At 40.6% G+C, this 23,242-nt stretch overlaps 1 protein-coding gene across 5 annotated transcripts in view; it reads left to right on the top strand.

The window, feature by feature from the left end:
• NSUN7 (NOP2/Sun RNA methyltransferase family member 7) overlaps positions 1–23,242 on the top strand; it is a 31,579-nt gene that overhangs the window by 1,157 nt on the left and 7,180 nt on the right. For all 5 annotated transcript variants that reach the window (XM_082238147.1, XM_082238148.1, XM_082238145.1 and 2 more), the window contains exons 3-11: positions 7,146–7,516; positions 10,177–10,235; positions 11,880–12,010; positions 14,396–14,548; positions 16,341–16,524; positions 19,724–19,934; positions 20,234–20,374; positions 21,090–21,191; positions 22,416–22,533. In XM_082238147.1, coding sequence (XP_082094273.1) covers positions 7,204–7,516; positions 10,177–10,235; positions 11,880–12,010; positions 14,396–14,548; positions 16,341–16,524; positions 19,724–19,934; positions 20,234–20,374; positions 21,090–21,191; positions 22,416–22,533 — 1,412 coding nt within the window. In that variant the 5' untranslated portion in view covers positions 7,146–7,203. The remainder of the gene's footprint in view (positions 1–7,145; positions 7,517–10,176; positions 10,236–11,879; positions 12,011–14,395; positions 14,549–16,340; positions 16,525–19,723; positions 19,935–20,233; positions 20,375–21,089; positions 21,192–22,415; positions 22,534–23,242) is intronic.

The raw sequence follows: 23,242 nt of genomic DNA on the forward strand, positions 1-23,242 counted from the left end.
TCCTTCGGTCTTGTCGGTTTCCAAGCGATGGAAGAGTTTTGGGATCAGCAATGACAAGTAGTTATTAAGGTGTAATGCTTTCTGTGTGCAGAGAAATGAGCGATGGGAAGAAATTCGCATGGAAGAAACATGAAAGCTATTCTGCTAGGATGTGTAATCCATGTGGATTTTGGGGGTGAAATAATCTGAAAGAGTGGTGGGCAGGATCTAAGTTTCTTATTGCCAGTTTTTGTGCGTGTTTCTTGGGTGTCTCAGAAAGGCAGCTCACCTGACATTACCACCTTTTTCATTGCGGTAGACTGCATGTAATTTCTGTGGACATGCAAAGTGTAAGGAGGGTTTCTTTAAAAATAGGAAACATATTGTTTAGTACTGTACTGAGAATGCTCCCACTAAGCAACTAAATAGGTTTTGGAATATTAGAAATTCTTTCAAGGGCCACTTCACAAATGATTATATCTCTGTATGGATATCACTTCAGTTTATGCTTGCTATGTTTGACCAGGTAAATTCATGTCCAGATTGTGCAACCTGTTACCAATCGGAAGCTTCCTGTATCACGAAATTGGAATCTGTGTGGCAGTCAAAAGATGCGTGAAATTTTGTTGATCAAATGTGATCTTCATGTAGGATCTGTGAGAAGCAGTTCTTTTTAGTGATGCTTCCTGGAAGATTTTTGATTCTGCTGAAAGCTGATAAGATGTTCTACAATTACCTTATTTTTGAACGGATTTGTTTACTGCTTCTTTACTTCATGCTGTGGCTGCTGTTTATATTAAACGGTCATTATGCTTTCCTTGTTGATGAGGAAATGGTTCTTGTAATGTTGTGCTTGTCATCAACAACATAAACTTATATGAATCGGGGGGCAGCATATGCAAAGTGCGGCAGCTGAATTTATTTAAAATAGAAAATGGCCTTGGGTCACATCTCAATCACCTCCCCCCAAATAATAAATCTTAGTCCTTTATGTGAGCAGAGCTATGGTTGCTCAAGTACTGCCTCATACTGACATAGCTATACTACAGCATCATCTTGTGTGGACATATCTCCTGTCTTAGCAGCCTCTTGGTTACAATCCTGTGATAGCAAACTACTTGCACAGTACTTAAACAGAGGGATTTTTAAAGCATATCCATTTCTCCTCCCCCTGCCAAAGGCATGTCCACTTCTACTCTACGGAGTGTTCACCAGTGTTTCTAGTATGAAATCAATAACACTTTTCTGCATTAGTGCTGTCAGAGTACTAGTCCTGAAGATTTTATCCAGGTATATGTAGGTTTCTAAATGTCCTGGAATGTGACTAATCAGTAAACCATGCATGCCCACAGGAAGAAAGCACACAGATGTGTTGTTGCGGTCCACATTTTATGTGTGAATTATAATCTCATACCACTGGGCAATTCTAAAATTTGCTTTAAAAAAGCCCTGCTTAGACGTACTCTTTGCTGGCCACAAGGCTTTTAGGGATGGCTATTGTTATATATATATTCTGGGACGCGGGTGGCGCTGTGGGTAAAAGCCTCAGCGCCTAGGAATTGCCGATCAAAAGGTCGGTGGTTCGAATCCCCGCGGCGGGGTGCGCTCCCGTTGTTCGGTCCCAGCGCCTGCCAACCTAGCAGTTCGAAAGCACCCCCGGGTGCAAGTAGATAAATAGGTACCGCTTTATAGCAGGAAGGTAAACGGCGTTTCCGTGTGCTGCGCTGGTACAGGCTCGCCAGAGCAGCGATGTCACGCTGGCCATGTGACCCGGAAGTGTCTCCGGACAGCGCTGGCCCCTGGCCTCTTGAGTGAGATGGGCGCACAACCCCATAGAATCATAGAATCATAGAGTTGGAAGAGACCACAAGGGCCATCGAGTCCAACCCCCTGCCAAGCAGGAAACACAGAGTCTGTCAAGACTGGCCTGTACGGGCAGGGGTACCTTTACCTTTATTGTTATATTATAACTCTTTCCTGGCTTTCTACCTCAGTCTGTACGCAATATAATGGCAACAGATCATAAAATACAAGCCTGTGTTGCATTGCCTCCAGTCATGCCACCGCTACCGCCTTCAGCTCTGCAAAATGACTTTTTAAAAAAAATAATATTTATTACTTTTACAACAATTTAAACACTACCAAAAAAACCCAAAAAAACAGTACATTACAATACAAAGACACTACATAACACTAAAACATTAAACTAACAAGACAAAACAAAAACAATTTAAAAACACATCAAAAAAATAATTCAATATCTTATCTTTCTTTCACATATTTCCACGACCTCCTCACACCTCCCTTTTTGTCTTCCACTTCTATTAATTATTTCAGCAATTCCTTTTCATCTTCCCCTGTTTTCTATCCTATAATTATCTTAACACATTTTGACCTTATTTTTCCTTTAATACTCTATTAATCTATTTGTACTTAATTCCTTATAACCTTTCTACTAAAGCCATATCACTTCATTCCAACATTCTTCTAGCATTCCTTAATTTTACAATATTTCTGTAAATAGTCTTTTTCCAGTCTTCTTCCACCGACTCTTCTCCCTGGTCTCAGATTCTGCCAGTCATTTCCGCCAATTCCATATAGTCCATCAACTTCATCTGCCATTCTTCCCTGGTGGGTAAATCTTGTGTCTTCCAATACTTCGCGATGAGTATTCTTGCTGCTATTGTTGCATACATAAAAAAAAGTTCTATCCTTCTTTAGCACCATGCCCAGGAGAAAGGCCTCTGGTTTCTTCAGGAAGGTATATTTAAATACCTTTTTCATTTCATTATAAATCATCTCCCAGAATGTCTTAATCCTTGGGCATGTCCACCAAAGGTGAAAGAATGTACCTTCAGTCTTATTACATTTCCAACATTTATTATCGGGGAAATGGTAAATTTTTTCAAGCTTAACTGGTGTCATGTACCACCTATAAATCATTTTCATTAAATTTTCTCTTAGGGCATTACAAGCCGTAAATTTCATACCTGTGGTCCATAACTGTTCCCAGTCAGCCATCATTATGTTATGTCCAACATCTTGTGCCCATTTAATCATAGCTGATTTCACCGTTTCATCCTAAGTGTTCCATTTCAACAGCAAGTTATACATTCTTGACAAATTCTTGGTTTTTGGATCTAACAATTCTGTTTCCAATTTTGATTTTTCCACCTGGAAACCAACTTTTTTGTCCAATTTGTATGCCTCCATTATTTGGTAATAATGGAGCCAATCTCACACTTTGTTTTTCAATTTTTCAAAGCTCTGCAATTTTATTCTGTCTCCATCTTGTTCCAGAATTTCCCAATATTTCGGCCATTTGGCCTCCATATTGAGTTTTTTCTGTGCCTTCGCTTCCATTGGTGACAACCATCTTGGGGTTTTCTTTTCTAACAAATCCTTATATCTTATCTAAACATTAAACAATGCTTTTCTAACAATATGATTTTTAAACGCTTTATGTACTTTTACCTTATCGTACCACAAATATGCATGCCAACCAAATACATTGTTGAAACCTTCTAAATCCAACACATCTGTGTTTTCAAGAAGCAACCATTCTCTCAGCCAGCAAAAAGCAGCTGATTCATAATAAAGTTTAAGGTCTGGCAGGGCAAATCCACCTCTTTCTCTAGCATCAGTTAATATCTTAAATTTTATTCAAGGCTTCTTGCCCTGCCAAACAAATCTGGAAATATCCTTCTGCCACTTCTTGAAACAATCCATCTTATCCAAAATTTGCAATGTTTGAAACAAAAATAACATCCTTGGCAGCACATTCATTTTTATCACAGCAATTCGGCCTAACAGTGATAAGTTCAAATTTGTCCATACTTCTAAATCCTTTTTCACTTCAGTCCAACATTTTTCATAATTATCCTTAAATAAATTCACATTTTTAGCAGTCATGTTAACCCCTAAATATTTCACTTCCTTAACCAATGTTAGTCCTGTCTCCTCCTGAAACTTCTCTCTCTCATTCACAGTTAATTTTTTCTCTAAAACCTTGGTTTTCATCTTATTCAACTTAAAACCTACAACCTTTCCAAATTCTTGAATCAGTTCCAATATCCTTTTAGTACTAGGTTCTGGCTCCTGTAGAGTCAATACTAGATCATCAGCAAATGCTTTCAGTTTGTACTGTTTAGCTCCCACTTGTATGCCTTTAACCTCTTGGTCCTTTCTAATCATGTTTAACAAAACCTCGAGGACCGATATAAAAAGCAATGGAGAAATTGGGCAACCTTGTCGTGTCCCTTTTTCAATCTTAAACTCTTCTGTCATCACATTGTTCACAATTAGTTTTGCCTTTTGTTCTGAATAAATTGCACCTATACCATTTTCAAAACCTTGTCCTACCCCCATCCCCTGTAGGTTCTTCTTCATAAAACTCCAAGAAATGTTGTCAAAGGCTTTCTCTGCATCCACAAATATCAATACTTCTTTAGTATTGATATTCACTTGTAGTTTTTCTAGAATATTAATTATATTCCTCGTATTGTCAGACAAATGTCTGCCCGGGAGAAAGCCCGCTTGGTCTATATGAATTTCTTCTGCTAACACCTTTTTTAATCTTTTAGCAAAAATATCTGCAAAAATTTTGTAATCCACATTAAGGAGCGATATAGGGCGGTAGTTCTTAAGCTGTGTCTTTTCAGTCTCTGTTTTCGGTATAAGTGTAATGTAAGCTTCCTTCCACGACTCTCGTGCCTGTCTTCCTTCCAATATTTCATTGCAGACTTCCTTCAATGGTTGTATTAACCATTCTTTCAAGGATCTGTAATATCTTGAAGTCAAACCATCTGGTCCTGGAGATTTACCTAATTGCATATTCTGGATGGCCCCTTCCACCTCCTGATCCGTTATCTTATAATTCAACATTAGCTGTTTTTCCTGATAGATTTTACGTAGTCCATTTATTTTCAGAAATCGATCAATATCTATTTCTTTTTGCTTTTCCTGTGTATAAAGTTGTGTGAAGTATCTCTGAAAACACTTCCTGATCTCCACTGGGTTCTGTATATTCTTTCCTTCCACTTCCAAGTTCGTAATAGTCTTGAGTTTTTGTCTTTTTTTCAACTGCCAGGCCAACAATTTTCCACACTTATTTGCCGATTCAAATGTCTTTTGCCTCATCTGTTTAATATTCCATTCTATTTCCTGATTCATCAGCTTCATATATTGAACTTGGTATAACTTTATCTCTTTCAGGATCTCCTGTGACTTTGGTTTTGCTTTCAGTTTCTTCTCTCCTTCCTTTATTTCCCCCAGGATTTTATCCTTTTTTTCATTCTGAGTTCTCTTCTTAATTGCATTCTGTTGTATTAGGAATCCTCTCATAACCGCTTTGCTTGCGTCCCAAATTACTCTTTTTTCCACTGTAGTATTCATGTTTATCTCAAAATAGTCTCACAGTTTTTTATCTTGTGACTGGAAATTCCCCTAGCCCAGCTCTTGTAAAGCAACCAATTTCAAAGACTTCCACTAGAGGGAAACAGTTTCTATTTATAATAGTCAATTAGGATCCTCTTTCAAACACAAATCCGAAGTTAGTTTCAATTTTTCAGTTACTTTTACTCCTTTTTAGAAACAGCTGGAGACAGTAGAAACAATGTATTTCTCTTATTTTACTAGCTGTCAAAGAACGTTCTAAGCGCTGTCAATGAACATTCCAAAACGTCAGTTCTGCTAGCAGCCCGTTTCTAGGGTCAGAGCGGTGGTATTTTAACTCTCTTCACTCTCTCCTGCAGGCATACTCAGTCCACAACTTCCCCCCCTCTTCTCCTGCCACCAAGGGGGGGGGTTATACTCTTTACTGATGGAAATTTAGTCTTTTACAAAAGGCTTTCCAAGACTTCAGCTTGCAGCCTTATTGCTTCAGTCTATTTACAAATGGGAAAGGTGGACTTCCTGTGTTGAACCTCCCCGTTTTGATGCCAAATTAAACGTTTAAAGTCCAATTCTCCCGCTTCAGCTCTACTCACGGATAATTACTTTGAAGTCAAATTGTCCACAGGAAAAAGTCAGTGCTCTCCGGCAACAGCTATGCGGCTTCGCTCCGTGGAAGAAGCAGACAATTCGAAGCACCGCGCCACTCACTCCACTTCGCTCCGGATCCTCGAAACCGGGTTTCCCCGCGAGTAGGGGAGGCGCAAAAGGTGCCCGCCGAATCCCACGCTCACAGGCTTCTCCCGCCTGTGATTTTTTGCGGGTCTCTGCCTTCGCAGTGGCGGCCAGACCCAATTCCCATGGGGCAAATTCCTCCCAATCAGAGGAATTCTGCCATTACTGGAGGCACCTCCCCGGAAGTCCTGCAAAATGACTTTATTGTACATGATTATATTTTTGCAGTAACTAGGGTTAGGTCATATTACAAGCTGCAGCATTTCAGTGGCTTGGTATTTTTTGTTCTGGAGCCAGCATAGGTAGTTGCTGGTCCTGTGGTTCCTACGATCAGGTTGCTGAAGAGGTTCTTCTTGGTCTCCATTATACTAAAGGTTTCCAGTCAAAACATTTTGATTGTGCATACACATATCTGTCACCAGAGCCAGTGTGGTGTAGTGGTTAAGAGCGGTAGACTCGTAATCTGGGTAACCGAGTTTGCGTCTCCGCTCCTCCACATGCAGCTGCTGGGTGACCTTGGGCCAGTCACACTTCTCTGAAGTCTCTCAGCCCCACTCACCTCACAGAGTGTTTGTTGTGGGGGAGGAAGGGAAAGGAGAATGTTAGCCTCTTTGAGACTCCTTCGGGTAGTGATAAAGCGGGATATCAAATCCAAACTCCTCCTCCTCCTCCACCAGGCTCAGTTAGTTGATCAGAGCTGAGTGGTAGCAAGATGCTTTCATTTTGCACTTGCTGACTTGACAAGGCAGCCCTGTTTAAGGAAATTTATCTTATTATTATTATTATTATTTTGTTGGGAGCCACCCATAGTGGCTGAGGAAACCCAGCCAGATGGGCAGGGTATAAATAATAATAATAATAATAATAATAATAATAATAATAATAATAATAATAATAGTTCCTGCTAGTGATGTCTACTGTGGTAGCCACCTAGACAAAATGATTTGATGATTATATTTTCAAAGAAGAATACAAAAAAAGTCAACAACATGCTTGTCAACTGAATTGTTGCAATTAATATACAACTCATATTTCCACAGGGATCTTCGGAGTCTGACTCGCCACCCTTCTATATACTGATGCATCAATACCGAAACAATGCCGGTTCTCAGAAGTAGCTTGGGGCATTCAAATGTTAATATTGCAAGTGACACTTCGAGTCTCCACGAGATGAATTTTTCAAATGGAGAAGTAATTTCTGAAAAAAGCTCAACAAGCCTGTTTGAGAAAAATGGCTACCAGGACTCCATTTACCTAAACGCTGCCAACATCTTTCAGGGCATTCATAATGAAAAGCCTCAAGATAAAATATTGGTAAAATATGGACATGGGCCACTACCTTCTCTTCCTGATTTCAAAGATGAACAATTCCAGCGTTTGTCCTATGAACTGGCTTTTAGTGCTCTAAAATGTAAGTAGAAAGCCTGTCCTAATTTTTCTACTTTCCACCGCAATCATTAAACTAAAATGTGTACATAATTCACCTTTGTGTTTAGAACTATGTAATTTGTAGCTCATCTAGTTGGCATAGAGAGCAGAGCCTCATTTCTGTGTCGCTTTCAACTACACAATGGTGTTTCATTTCTCTTTTGCAAATCTTGAATCTTTAGGGCTTGAATGAGTTTATTTTAATCAAGAATATGTGCCAATGATCAGTTTGCAACAACTGTGACTGCATGCTTGGCAGATTTTTCTCTGCCTTTCTGCCCAAGGCTTAAAAAGAAAAAAAGCAGGTTATATATGTTTCCAAGGTATGAAGGACAGCCTGCTCCTGAGAGACCACTGCTTTCTAGGGGAGAATCAACTACTTCACATTACATATGTCTTGTGTCTCTATTCCTTTCCTTCCTTAGAGGACTAATAGCTTTAAGTAGAAAAATGGGGGGGGGGGAGACAGGGTGTGTTCATGTTGAGCTTGGGCTTTCTGGAGCAGTACATTTAGCCTGAGCAATGCTTAGCTGACAAAACATACAGCATAGGTGATATGCTATTTTGGTTTTTACTTGGATGTTACCACTGGGTGATCTAGGGGGGGAGGGGATGGTTATTTGTAAGCTTGGCATAATCTGCATGTCTCTTTCCTCCATACATCTGTATTTTCCTCCATCTCATCTATATGTTACATTCCACATTCCTTTGGATCACCTTCAGCACGTATGTGTATCCATTTTTATTTTGTCTGTCTGCTGAGAAGTGGCTGGCCTTCACCTTTGACAGAATGTTTGAGTGACTGCTCTAGTGCTGTTTCCCACAATTTAATTATAGTCTAGCCCTATGGTCTAGGGTTGGTTTTACTGTTAAACCCAACCCTAGTCCAATTCTGAAACATTCCTTGATCTTTGAAAAAGAGCTCCCGACTCTGCCCATCTGCCAAATTTTAATTTTGTAGCAGGGACATCATACAACATGCGGGGGAAACAATCAGAACCATGTATACATGGTTTTAAAAAGACTTTTAAAGAAGTCTTTAAAAAGTCCATGGTTGTTCTTCTTAAGAAAACTGGTGTATGCTTTGCATAACTTAATTTATTATGAACCAGCACTAGTAGATCCATTGATTGGAGAACTTTCTGGTTTTCTGCATGCATTTATGAAACAAGAGCACACACCAGGTCTCTGACAAAAGTGACATTTAGCTAATAAACAGGCATATGTAGGCAGTCACCAAAATATATTTCTTTCCCTTAAAAGTCAGTTCTTTTTATCTTTAAGAGGGACAAGCTGTGGTGGAAAGTGCACCGTATTCAGACATTGAGATGCCAATAGGAAATTAAGGAGGGTGAGGGAGGTTACCTTGCCAACTTGCTGAACTGAGATAAGCGTGTTTGAATTGGTATGCAGAAGTGGAGGGAAAGCTATTGGCATCCATGGCAACAACCTAAAATATGGTGACATCAGCTTTTATCGCTCATGCAGGGAGGAGAAACTATTTCTGCCCCGCATTAATAATCCACATTCCTAGTTGAAATTGAATATAATGTGGTGCTTAAACAGAGGAAAATCCTAAGCAAAGCGTAATCACAAATACTTCCATGAATCTAAAAATTAAACTTAGTAAGTGCTGTGCTTCTGTGTTCTTGAAACTATAATGATCAACAAGATAGCAATATTCCATTAAAAGTACCATGGATGGGAACAAGGCCAGGTATCCAGTTGTTAAACACTGGGGGTGGGGTGGGGGGAGCTGCCTTGTGTTTGTCCCTCTACCTTTCCATGGACACAAGTTTCCTTTTGAACAAGATGTTATGTACTGTGCTATTAATAAGGAATGTGTTCCAACATTTGTGTGCACTCCTGCTCTTGTGTTTTGCAGTTCTTGACTTTTAAGAACCTGTGTACACAATTAGAGAGGTTCCCCCCCCCCTTACATGTCCACTTCAGCCAGTAGATTGTATTTCATTATGGGGATAAAGGTTTGTGTGTACCTTGTGAGTGTGTTTTTTAAAGGCAGGTACTATAAATTACATTGAAGTTGGCTCATTTTGAAACTGACCATAGCTGGTGTAAATGAAGATTCCTGTGGGAATACATGGCTAACTAAAGCCAAAAGCCTTCCTTTGCAGGAGGAGGAAGGGGTAGGGGAGAAATCTAGTTCTAGATTTATGGCTTATGCACTTTGCACTAAACCATGGTGTTACTCAGGGACAGCAGCATGACCAGAGACAGCAACTGAGAGGGGGCTGCTCCCTGAGCCCAAGGGGAAAAACTGCAGCTAGAGAAGTGACCACCTCCTGCTAGTGTAACTAAATCAACCTATGAGTAAAGTTGGAAAATGGCTTGCCATTCTTTCTGTGGAACCATAGACAGTTTCCATAGTTTCGGTGGGACGAGCTCTGAGTGGCACATTGTTTAGTGAGATGTGCAAATATTGACACTTATGGTCTTGTACATCTTGTGACATTAAACGCATGATTTATACTTATGGAATACTAAATTTTATTCACACTTATTCACACATATTTTCAGAATTGACCTTAGAAATGTTTAAATGTTACTGATTGCTACAATTTTTTTAAAAAGCAAATGCTGTAATAATTTGAAGATTGCTTCTACCATCTTTTTCGTCTGTAGATCAAGATGTTCTTGAAACTATATTGCTAGACAGTGGCATTTATCCAATGCAGTCAATAGTGAGTAAATATTTTGTTTTGTGTTTGTTGTACCTAATTTGCTTAAATTACCCTGTGCAGATAACTTACTAATGCACTCACTTTACACATCAGTAGATGAGTAACTAATTTAAAAAGGAAATAATCCATGTTCTTTGTGTGCAGATGAGTATAAAGCTTTAAGGACTGGCTTGTGTTCAAAGAAAAATGGACTTGCATGTCTTATTCTTGAGTTTCAGAATCCTCTCTCTCCCTCTCTGTATGTACACACACAAACAGACAACATACCTGTGACACCTATGTATTTGTAAGCATATATGGCAGAAGCTTGCCAATTTGATCTCTGATAATTAGGTTTTCCCTGAGCTATATAGGGTTGCCATATTTCAGAATGTAAAATTCCTGACACCCGCAAAGTTGTTGGGCTATTTTTGGGAACAAACCCAAATTCTTGAGCTTTGGGGGGAAACCAAGCTTTTGGAGCTGTTTCTGCTGCTTTTTCCCTTGTGTTGCCATACATCCAGGTTTTCTCTGACATTTTGTCAATTCGGCAAAATTTCCCCTTGACACCATTTTTATACCTGAAAACCAGGACATGGCAGGAACTTTCCTGATGTATGGCAAGCCTAGAGCTATACAACATGAAAAAAGAAACAACACATATTTATTTTAAGCAAGTAAAATGCTATCAGTTCACACTTTCGATGTAACTCTAGAAAAATTGGAAGTGTGTTGGTAGTGGTGGACAGAAAATAGCCAATAAAAATGAGGAAAGTGCACAGCAATTTGTTTTGAGTAAACAAAGAAAATGATACCCCCCACTCAGGTTTGTTTTGCTATTGGAAGGCTAGCATTGCAGTTGATTGTATTCAAGAGATCTGAAGATCATAGCTGCTCCACATGTGCCCTGGGGTTGTAAACTGCATTTTAAAAAGCTTTCTTAAATGCTTCGATTACTGGACTGCTGGCTTCACTGTGTGTGTGTGTGTACTATAAATCAAAAATCATGGCCTACTGGGAACTAGTGGTTCTAAAACTGAAGAGAGCCTTCTGGTTTATTTTAACAATTAGAAGTATTTCAAAAGGTTCAAAAAATAGTTTTCATTTTTTATTAGTCCCCATTTTTAAAAGTCAGCATCTGAACAGTTGTGTTTTTTGCACTATAATATGTTTAAAGGTAAAGAACCCTTGGATGGTTGAGTCCAGTCAAAGGCGACTATAGGGTGTGGTGCTTATTTCACTTCAGGCTCAGGGAGCTGGCGTTTGTCCACAGACAGCTTTTCTGGGTCATGTGATCAGCATGACAGAACTGCTTCTGGTGCAACAGGACACCATGATGGAAGCCAGAGCGCACAGAAATGCCGTTTACCTTCCTGCTGCAGTAGTACCTATATCTACTTGCATTGGTGTGCTTTCGAACTGCTAGGTTGGCAGGAGCTGGGACAGCGCAACAGGAGCTCACCCCATTGTGTGAATTCAAACTGCCGACCTTCCGATTGGCACGCCCAAGAGGCTCAGTGTTTTAGACCACAACACCACCCATGTCACTATAATATGTAGGAACCTCTTCTCTCTATTTGGAGGGTTGTGCTGCAGATTTAGCATTTGGATATTCTTTTTTGTTGCTTTCCTATCTTGCCACATGGCGATTCTCTCTTTTTGCAGTCAGACCAATTGACCAGTCTAGTTGTTGTGATGCTGTATGATCTCCAAGATCGGAAATTTGAAGCTCGCGAAAACATTGATGATGAAGAACAAATAGCAGAAGTCCAGGAAGTTGAGCGTTATCTTTGCAGGTATATGTACAAGAAAGTTGACGGATTCTCATCTGATAGCAAGTACTGAACAATTTTCGGATGTGAAATCTCATGTCGGGCTTCACAATAAGTTAGACTGATTGATTTCAGGTTGATTAGAATAATATAATGCTGCCCCCCAGTAGTGGCTGGTGCAGAGATGGGGTGCTGCTGATTCCCTGACTTCCAAACACATTGTGTCTCTGGCGCTTACCAGAGGGGTGTGGGGCAAGGGGGCAAGGTGTGGGAAGATCAGTGCTGTGTGGTGGAGCCAGTCCACCAATCTGGACCTTATGTTCCTGTGCAACACCAAATTCCCTGTGCCCCCGCTTCTCCCTTCAGGAAGAGGGGAGAGCAGAGGGGCCCTGCCTTCAACTGGTGCTGCTCACTCCATGGGATATTAACTCTGTTCTGAACTCTGTTTCTTTCAATCTCATATTATCTTGGGAAAGTAAGTCAACACCCTGCTCACTTCTATATAGAAGAGAAAAATGCTTCCACAAGAATACAGAGGAGACTTCCTTGGTGTTGCTACCAATTGTTTCCAGCCTTCCCCGATGGCCTTTTCAGGAGATTAGGAAGACTGCTGGGAGCAGGAAAAACTGCAAAGAGAGAGAGGCTCAGTTATAGCTCTGGGCCTTTTTAATTCAGAAAAAAAAATGAGTAATGAGGATATGATAGAGCTGCATAAAATTATGTGTGAACAAAGTGGACAGAAGTTTATCTCTCATAATGCTAGAGCTAGGGGGTCATCCATAAAAGCTGAATGGGGGGAAGTTTGGGACAGAAAAAATGAACTTCATTTAGGACATATCTAAACCATGGAATCCAACTATGTGGACAGCTTTAAAAGGGGATTGGACAAATTCATGGAGGATAATGGCTTCTAGTCATGATGGCTGAAAGCCAGTTTGGGGACATTACAAGCGGGCAAGTGACATTGCGCTTATGTCCTCCTTGTGGTCTTCTAGGAGGTAGCTAACTGGGTACTTTTGAGACAATATGCTGGGCAATATAGGTCTTTTGATGTGATCCAGCAGGGCTGCTCTAATGTTTAACTTGTCTCTGGTTTGTTTGCATCTATGATCCTTACCAGGCTTACTAAAACCTAGTTTCATTTGGAACCAACAATCTGGGATCGAAAATCACAGCTTAACATTGGGTTGTGAATCTTGGCCTGAATTAACTCTGGCTTGTTGCAGCATGCAGGTTTCGTATCCTGGTTTCTTTTGTTGCTGCTAGCCTAGAAACAGAGGTGCAGGGGAAGAATGACTCAACACGGCTCATATGCCGAGATTCTCAATGGCACTTTCCCTTCCTTTTCATTCTGCCTGGCAACAGGCTCCTTTCCCTTCCCACCTGCTTCAGACAAGCTGTTCTTCACTAGCCTAGATGAGGCTTTGGGGTGGGACGTGGATGGGCCATTAAAGGGACCATGGGCAGTTTTTACCATACTGAACTAGGGGTTAAAAGAACTCATACTAAGTGGTTTAAATTATAGAGTGTGTTATTATCAAGAAGCATGTATCACCCTCCTTCAACCCACTGGACATTAAGAAAAACAGCATTTTTAGATTGGCAAACTATATCAACAGATGTAGTCATACAGCTGGATCTAAAAGCTACCAACGCCCATTTCTTCAGCAGCCCATCCAGCCCCTTTCTTGTTCAGTGGACCAAAGTAATTACTGACATTTCTTCTGCTTGCTTACCATATGAACTTTTGTTCAAGAGGATTGGGAGCAAAGGGTCAACAAAGAGGGCTATCAAATCTTCCTGGCGAGTGTCTAGGAATGGGGGAAGGCTTTGCAGCTTTGCACAGAGATGTGTCTAATGATCTCTAGAGGGAAGAGCATTTGCTGCTGGCCAGTTGTAAGAGAGCTGGGGACTTGAGTGACAACTTACCCTTTGTTGAGCAAAGCAAAAGGCTTTGGAGTATTTGCAGAGGAGATGTCATGGGGTGTGGGTGCGAACAACTGATAAAGGATGAAACTAATCATGCTCTGATCCAGGTCCTGGCTTGCTAAACTAGGGAATAGAGGGAAGAGTGGTGAGAAAACTGGCTCTCCAGATGTTGGTCTTTGCGCCCCAGTGGCATAGTCAGTGTTGTTGGGAATAATAGAAAAACAAGATCTGGAGGGTTATATTCCCCACCTCTGGCTTAGTAAACGTGGAGCAGATCAGTCCATTATAGCACAACTTGAATCTGTTCTGATGATTTCTCTAGCTGTAAATGCCCTGGGGACAGGGGAGTTGGCCATAATTTTCTCTTATGCATTTCAATACCAGTATTGATTGTTGCAAGGAAACAGGATTTTGCAAGATTAAATAATCACGAATTAAGTTTATAACAAGATTTATCCATATCCTTCTTTTAATCTATAGCTTTAAGACAAAACTGGCCGCTGCGTTAGCAAGATGTCGAATCAAGCACGATGCTCTTTCTCTAGAACACATTCTGCCAGAAACAATAAGGAAACAAGAACAAAGGGCTTCCACACTACCCTTGTATGTGTGGGTCAATTCACTTAAAATAAGGTGAGGTTGAAAGCTTGCTAGTGTAGCATGTATGTTTTAAATATTTGCTTCTTCCATAATTATATCACATGCTCATAGATAATATAAGCATATTCTCCATGTGAAAATGTGTTGGTGGCAAGTAAATTAAATGGTTTTCTTGAAAGCTCCATAACATTGTTCTAGTACTCTAAACTTAGTGGTGAATGTGAGTGGAATGTTCTTTTGTTGGTAGTGTGTACCTGCCTATTTTAACTACCAAAACACCCTGTTGTGTATGCCATTGCACCCTTTATGTTGAATCTACTGATTCCCTTGCTTACAGCAGCAGCAACTGCAACTTACAAATGTTGTTCCTGCCAATTCTTGCCAGCTCCGGCTTTCACCTAGAGACTTTAGAACCATATTTCTACATCTGGATGCCCAACAGTGCAACTGCTTCCTTGTATTCCTGTGCGACACATTAAAATCAGTCTTATTTAGACACGAGCAGCAAACAGAAACGGGAGATACAAGCTTTGCCAAACGAGAGTACACATTTTTGTTAGATACCAAAAACAATGAATGCTCTCCCAAGGGCCTTTCAGACTGTGTCTTCTTAGGTGGCATTAAATCACATACTGGCAATTTCAGGCTTCACAACTAAAGTTGATTTGGCACCCTTGCACAACAAACCCACCTCCCCCCAGAATTCGAGTTTTTACTATAAGGAACACAAAATACTTAATAGAAAGCCAGTGTTGTTCTAAAGGTAAAGGTAAAGGGATCCCTGACCATTAGGTTCAGTCGTGACCGACTCTGGGGTTGCGGCGCTCATCTCACTTTATTGGCTGAGGGAGCCGGCGTACAGCTTCCGGGTCATATGGCCAGCATGACTAAGCCGCTTCTGGCGAACCAGAGCAGCGCACAGAAACGCCATTTACCTTCCCGCCAGAGCGGTACTTATTTATCTACTTGCACTTTGACGTGCTTTCAAACTGCTAGGTTGGCAGGAGCAGGGACCGAACAACGGGAACTCATCTACTTCTTTACAAACTTTGTGTAAAGTGATGAGGATGCCTACTTGATAAAAAGGTCATTTGGAAGTGACCCCAAAGTCTAGCTGTCTGATTCAGCGTCTCGATATTTACCTGCTACTATACATTCAGCATCACTATTTTGGGAGCAACCCCAAGTTGAGTATGTAAGCTTGGAGGGATTAGAGCTGAACTAGGCTATGTGGATCTTTATACTCAGCTTAGCAGTGGCATGTTGCTCTAGGGAAGAGCAGATCTTTCCAGTAAGGGATCTGAGAAAGCTGTTCGGGAAAGGGAACAGAAGCGTAGCTTCAGACTTTGTTGAACCTGGTACAGGTAGAACCACGGAGAATTATTTCTGTGGGGTGCATATTCAGCATTTTAAGAACTTTGTACAGTGGTACCTCGGGTTACATACGCTTCAGGTTACAGACTCCGCTAACCCAGAAATATTACCTCGGGTTAAGAACTTTGCTTCAGGATGAGAACAGAAATTGTGCAGCAGCAGCAGCAGGAGGCCCCATTAGCTAAAGTGGTGCTTCAGGTTAAGAACAGTTTCAGATTAAGAACAGACCTCCAGAACGAATTAAGTTCTTAACCCGAGGTACCACTGTATTTGCAAGTCCCAGGGAAGGAAGCTTGTATGTACAGGAAATGTGTAACTATGTGTAGCAGGGTAGTGAGCAACAACAAATTAAATTAATGCAGACATATCTGTAGTGTTTCAGATGCAAGTACAAGTGATTTCTTACTTTTATATTAAGCACTTATATTAAACAGTTGTGTTTCTGCAACAGCCTTGAAGATGTTCATAGCACTTTACACAAGGAGGGATTCACTAGAGTGGAATCGGTCTCCAGTTTTGGTGGCTATTCATATTGCCTAGATAAGCACTGTGAAGACGTACTCATTTTCCCTTCTACTCTTAAAGAAAAGCTTCTTACTCTGCAGCTGTTTTCTGATTACAAGCTCTTATTGCAGGTATGTTAACATGAAACTGAAATAAATGTCCTAACTTCATGCTTCATAGTCTTTCTGTGTTCCATGTTTCTATTTCTTTTCAATGTCTTGTTAAAAGAAAAGAGCAATTTAAATAAAGTGTGGTGCTATGGCTATGCTTACAAACTTCTGCAAAATCTGTTTTGACGTGTTGCGTGCGTTTGTTAGAATGCTTACCTTCTTCCACAAAGAACATCACTAATTTGACCACAGCTGTAGTGAAGTTTTTACAGTTGACTCGGAAGACTTGCTTGTCAATAGTCACCAAACTGTTTAGCAAGAAGCTCCAAACTGAAAAAATCTGTTTGTGAAACTTTGCAGTAATATCATTAGCTTGAATTACATTAAATTCTGGGTCTGAAACTATCTCTCTCTACAGTCTTCAGTAGTTCATTGCTAGTTTTTGATTTAACTTCAGTTCACAACCATTGTTTTCTGTTGTCTTGTATTTGCGTGCTGTTATGATTACACAACTTCTGTTCTTGCCTCTCCTTTGTCCTATGACATCATCTCTTTTCAGTCTTTGGATATTGTGCTTTTCATTACAGCCAACCACTGGAGTACCACTTTTATTGCAAGGTGATTTATAGGCACTCGTGCACACACTCCTTGAATTTTCTTCTGGCCCATTGTTCCTCATCTCTGAACATCAAGCCTACTAAGCCCCTTTCACCTGATATGGGTTCTAGGGATATCATGCAATTGACACTGGATGTCCTTAAGGCAAGTTAAGCACATTTACTTAATTGTAAGTAAGTGCTTTAATTTTGAAAGGCCCTCACGTTATGAACTAAATGTGATAACCTTGAATGCTGGAGTAGAAGGACTAGCTATGACGTCCTTGAAACTTGAGCTTCATTGGGGGCAGCTTTACTCTGGACTCGGTATAGTTTTCTTTGTTCAGTGTCAAGTGTAGGGTCTGAGGTGACTAAGAGACATGAGTTACAATCTGGGAAGCTGTGGTTCAAGTCTTTCGATGTTCTCACACAGTTCTATTTTCATATTAATCCATAAATATAATCCTACTCTTTTTTTTCTCCTCTTGCTTTTTATTAGTTTGTTGGCATTCAGGGGGAGGTTTGCCGAATCATTTATGTAGCAAACATGGTGTATATAAAGAAAGGGTAAAGGCTTCCCTCCCTCCTCACATACTGTATCTTTCTACGAAGGAAATCTTTCTAATTCGAAACGTTGAGACTCAGTAGCTGATTCACTTGGCAATTTATAATCTTGTCCCATCCATTCTGCACATGTCTGTAAATTAGAGCCAATTTCATCCTAATAAACAGAAGAGCCTCTGCATCTTAATGGCTGTGTTGGGGGGTTACCGGTAGGCGAAGTGCTTTGGCACCCAGTGCCCTCCTGCCTCCCGGATTCCATGCCAGAGCGAGAGCCCAGGTATCAAGACAATCTGTGGGTGAAGTTCACTCCCCCTGGGCCCTGGGGGGGGGGGGAGCTTGCAAGGACAATTACCCTCAAAATCATCCTTGTTTTCCTCTTCAAATGACCTCCGCTAATGTGGGAGCTGTACCCATTAAGGCAGGGAGCACCGGAAGTCACCAGCCTGCCTCTGTATTGGCACCATATGCCTTGCAAAAATCAGTGTGATTATCTTTTTTTTAATAATAATTTTTATTAACAAACCAATCACATCACATTAGTTCCAAATGACAAAACCGAATTTTAAATTTTTGTTGGGGGTACCCATGCTTCGAGCTCAGAAAGGGTCCAATCCTCTCATATTTCTGCTGCATTGATGTTCACAGTTCTGTCCATTCATCTCTTTGTTGTTTTCCTTTACAAATCATCTTTCAATTTTCTTGTTACCGGATTTTTTCCCTTTCTTTATAACCTCTGAAAGTCTCCACAAGCGAGTTGAAACCAACGTTGTTGTAGTCCTGTATGGATTTTCACATTAATCCAAAAGTCGTATTCAAACGGCAAACACCATTTCAGCATTTCCATAAAATACAATCTCAGCGTCCGCTCATTAGCTTTCCCAGACCTGTTGCTCCAACATCAATCTTTTCAGGGGGGTTCTGCCTGATCAAGCACAGAGTCAAATATGATAACAAAGCCGTGGCTTCCTCCCCCTCTTGACTGTCAATCCTGCAACAGAGCCTGTCATAGCGATTCTCTTTTAGAACTGTGTCATCCCAAAAGCCTTCCATTTCCTTTCCAGATCTTCCACAAAGCAAAGCCTTTAGTTAATGATTTATTTCCACACAGTTCATTATTCCATCTCACTTGTTGTCGGTCATTGCAACGGTTCTTCTTGGGGGGGGGGGTTGTTAGGTAATCACATAGGGGGGAAAAGAAAAGTTTTTCCCCTCCTTTCCGCCCCGTTCCGGCATACCGACATCTTTGATGTAGTCTTCTTTGATATAATTTCCTGTTCAGTCCGACCCGTCGCTCAGCTTCACAGAGGTCGATTCAGTTAGCAGTCAATACTCCCTTTCTTCACTCGAAACATGTGCATTTGCTCTTCTATAATTATTTATCTTGAGCTCCTGCAACCAGGGCGCGATCAGAAGTAGCGTCCGGGAGAGCGAAAAACTCACACAAGGGCTTTCCGTATAGTGCCCTCACCCCGTCCTTCTTTCAAACTCGGGGGTGATTTATAGGCATCCGCAGACGAGGCAGTGTTTTCCCATTCCCCCCGGGAAAACTCGGGAGGCTAATTACTCCCATATTAGCCTCTTAATTACCTCATGTGAGCCGGAGAGATGGTATTGTCGGCCATCTTCCACTGCGCCCCTAGCAGTGTGATTATCAGTGTGATTGTCATATGGAAGCGTGATTATCATAGGGAAGCAACTACATGGATGATCGGTGTGTTTATCATATGGAAGCAACTACATGGATGATCACTTGGAACACGTGTGGAATTTAGCACGTTATGTTTGAAGCCCCTTCTGTTTGGAAATTTTCCCAAACTGTATGCCACACTTTCCATACTACGGGGCTGTATGTAATCACATGGCTGGGCCCATACGTTAAGCAGTTGGTTTAGATTACAAGCAGAAACTGAGTAACGGCTACACATTCGAAATGGCAAATTCAGTTTTCTTGAAATGCCTTTTTACTTGGGTGCTGGCCCTGCAGAAATAAACAAGCTTTGCTGCTTAAATAATTTGTCAATCACCCTTTTCTTAATTGGCCATCTCTGCTTAATTCTTAGGATAAATCCAGGAGTCTTGCCGTCCATTCGGCGAAGGCCTTGCTGAATATGGATGATGACATCTTAATAGCACACATGGGTTCATGGCTCACTGTGGCTCATATGTCGGTGCTGACAAATCAGATGACTTCCAAAGTGTTTGTATGTGGAGTAAAGTCTTTGGCAAAGGAAGCTGAACTGAAGGACTTGTTTGCACAGATGGAGTGTAAAAGTAAGCATGTGTTAGTATTATTCATACCACTTAGAAGCCATTTGACATGGAAGGGTATATACACTAATTAATGATTAAGTAATAAATTCAAAATTGTCCCATTTGTTTTAGAACGCTCTGGTTCGCCAGAAGCAGCTTAGTTATGCAGGCCACATGACCCGGAAGCTATACGCTGGCTCCCTCAGCCAATAAAGCGAGATGAGCGCTGCAACTCGGTCACGACTGGAACTAATGGTCAGGGGTCCCTTTACCTTTACCTAACTTGCAGACTTATTTTGTTCTTCTCCCCTCCGCTTCAGATATTGTGCTACTACGTGAAGATTTTGCAAATATTGAACCAACTGATAAGCTGCAGAAAGTTAAAGTTATTTTACTACTGCCTCGGTGTTCAGGCCTGGGGGTTAGCAACCCAATAGAATTCATTCTAAAAGAACATGAAGGTAACTTTTTGAAATATTTCTCTTAGATTGCCGTAAAATGAAATGTTTAATCTGCATTCCTATCTGTCTTGGCATTATTGGTGTTGATGGTTTTATGCTCATTATAGAGAACCATCATTAGTGGAATCCTAAACAATTAGTGGAATCCTAAACAATTTCCATTATCTCTACCTGCAACTCAAGCACAATGTTTTGTGATGCATTGCTGCACTACTTGACACACTCTGTTTTTTGTTGGTTCCTCTGGTTTTAAATCAGCCAATGAAAGTGATATAGAATTAGGGGTTGGCAGTCTGGTCAGCTGGTCTCAGTCTTTCTCTTACTTCCCATCTGTCCTCAGAAAAGTTGCCAATTTCTCCCCTTTTTGCCTGCATAATCCTAGATCAGAAGAAAAACTTTGTAATACATCTGGGTGGAAGTTGCTGAGATGTAATAAATGGTGCATAAAAATGTGATCAGTTTCAAAGTGGCTTGAAACTGGCTTGTTGAAACCAATCATAGTTGTGTTAACCATCATTCTGAGTCCAGATGATGCAGCAAACGGGTTTAATAGAATTGAGGTAACACTTCCAAAGTCTTTGTTTTGGTCATGTGGAAAGGAGGAGAGGGGAGAGTTCTTTTTTGAGGGCAGTGCACATTGCCGTGGTTTAGTGTTTCATGAGGACATGGCCAGTTACTGGTTTTTGTTTGAACTTGCTCATTGTATTCTCTTCAGATGCAGAATTACTTAGAGATCTCTCTCAGGGCTCTGTAGCAGAAGATAAACTCAATTCCCTTGCTCAACAGCAGCTGAAAGAATTGTCACATGCAATGCAATGTAAGTTTGTCATTAACTGGTAAGAATTAGAGTAAAATATTGTTTATAGACAACCCCCGAGTATTCAGAGAAATAAGAGTACTGAGAGGACAACTATTAGAAGAGAAAATTGTTCCTGGAGCAAAAAATGTCACAAATACTGATGGGCATCTGAAAACATAGTCTTGCAACGGGAACAGTCACCTTGATGTTTTAGGGAATCTCAATGGCCTTCTTTAGGGGCATTTGTTATCCTTTGGGATATCTTTTCCCATGCAGTTGCGATGGAAGGACAGCTGATGATGGACTATTCCAGGAAAGGAGGAGTCTGCAGTGTGCTAAACAGGCCTAGCCTAGCAGTCTTTATTGGTTCTTTTAGCTGTTGTTCTTTATGTTCCTTTTGGAACTATAATCCCTGATTTTTCCAGTCCACTTTAGGAAAGCCTTATGAGCTAATCATCACTTGCCCCTGCCTTCTGGAAGGGATAATAAATGCCCTCCCTTGAAAATCATTTAATAGAAGAAAATTCCTTTCTCTGCTGAATAATATTTCTAAAATTGTGAGAAATTCAGTGTTTATTTTTATTTTAAAGTCAGGTTTTAAGATTTGGTTCCCAAGGCAGCTAACTTGCAAATTATTTGGACTAGATGGTCTTTATGGGAAACAGGATCAGAGCAGATAAAAAGATGGAACTCATCAATAAAACAATTGCAAATTAAAACTTATTAAAAATGGAGTGGCAAAAGCTTTTGATCAAAATGTGACCCATAAGTCTGTCTGAATGAAAAGGTACTTGCATGTCAGTGGAAATCCATCAGAGGGTGCTAGACAGACATCACTAGGAAGTGAGATAAATATTACTTGCTGATGTCTGTAAATCAAGTTGCTATTAAAGGCACAGTCATAAACTTATAATCCTAGCCAGAAATGGATGGTAGGGCATGTTAGAGGCACAATATGGTTGTAGGGAATGTGAAAAGGTTTTAGATTATATAGAAGAAAGGGGATCAGCATGTGGGTCCCTAGTTGGGGTGGGCTTTTAATGGAACATATGATTTACTCGTGACAAAATATGAATTCCTGGTTGCTTTAGTTATAAGATGGTAATGTTCAATACATCTATGCAAATTGGATCAACTTTAAATGTTTTTAACATCAATTAGTGACATGTGTTTAATATTTAAAGTGTGTTTAAACTAGAAATTATTAACAGTTGGATTTTCTCGTTACTTGAATTCTTACAGTTAGCAGAGTGCAAGCTATTGTCTACTGCACCTGTTCAGTTTACCCAGAAGAAAATGAAGTTGTGGTGAACAAAGCCCTGGCATCTGGAGCAGAAGGACCCAAGGCTCAGCCTTACAAGTAAAGAGCAGGCTTTTATTGGTTGTGAATTACACTCGTCTGCTGATGCAGAGCTTACAGTGCCATATAGTCCCCTATCCCAATCATTCTGTTTCAGAACTGTAGAGTACTCAGAGGTTGAGCATAAAATCCTGTCAAGCTGCAATACCTATTGTAGCTAATTCAATGAAATTAGTAGCTGGTGAATTTAAAAAAAAACCCCAAACCTTCTACTCATGAAATTGATGTGTCTTTCTGTCAGGATGACCATCTGCATATGTCAGTTTTTGCATGTCTGCTTTAGTATGTAGATGTTACTAGAAAAAACAGAGTGCATGGCCCCTGTTGATACTATTGTGTAGCCCAGTCCATGCATTGTTACTTGGGTTCGAGAAGGGGAGGAGTATGGCGGAAACTTTTGTGTAGTTTGAGATGCTCAGAAGTTTGAGTTTATTTCAAGCTATAGTTTATTGTGATGTGTGAACCAAGCCCTTGATTGTACGGTTGTGGCATACAGAGAAAAGGATTTTATCACTTTTATATTGGGTTGGTCCCCAAAATTGCTATTGCACCATCTGATCATTAACGCTTCTCTTGCACCAGAAACAACAGATTTGCTGTTCTTCAGGAAAATCCCAAGTACTTTTTTTGAGGGCAGTTTACACATTGTGACAACTTTAAAAAAATGGGCAAAATGACTGATGCCCAGAATGGATTTCTGCCTAGACTG

This window comes from Podarcis vaucheri (assembly GCF_965113315.1).
Source record: "Podarcis vaucheri genome assembly, chromosome: 9".
Lineage (NCBI taxonomy): Eukaryota > Metazoa > Chordata > Lepidosauria > Squamata > Lacertidae > Podarcis > Podarcis vaucheri.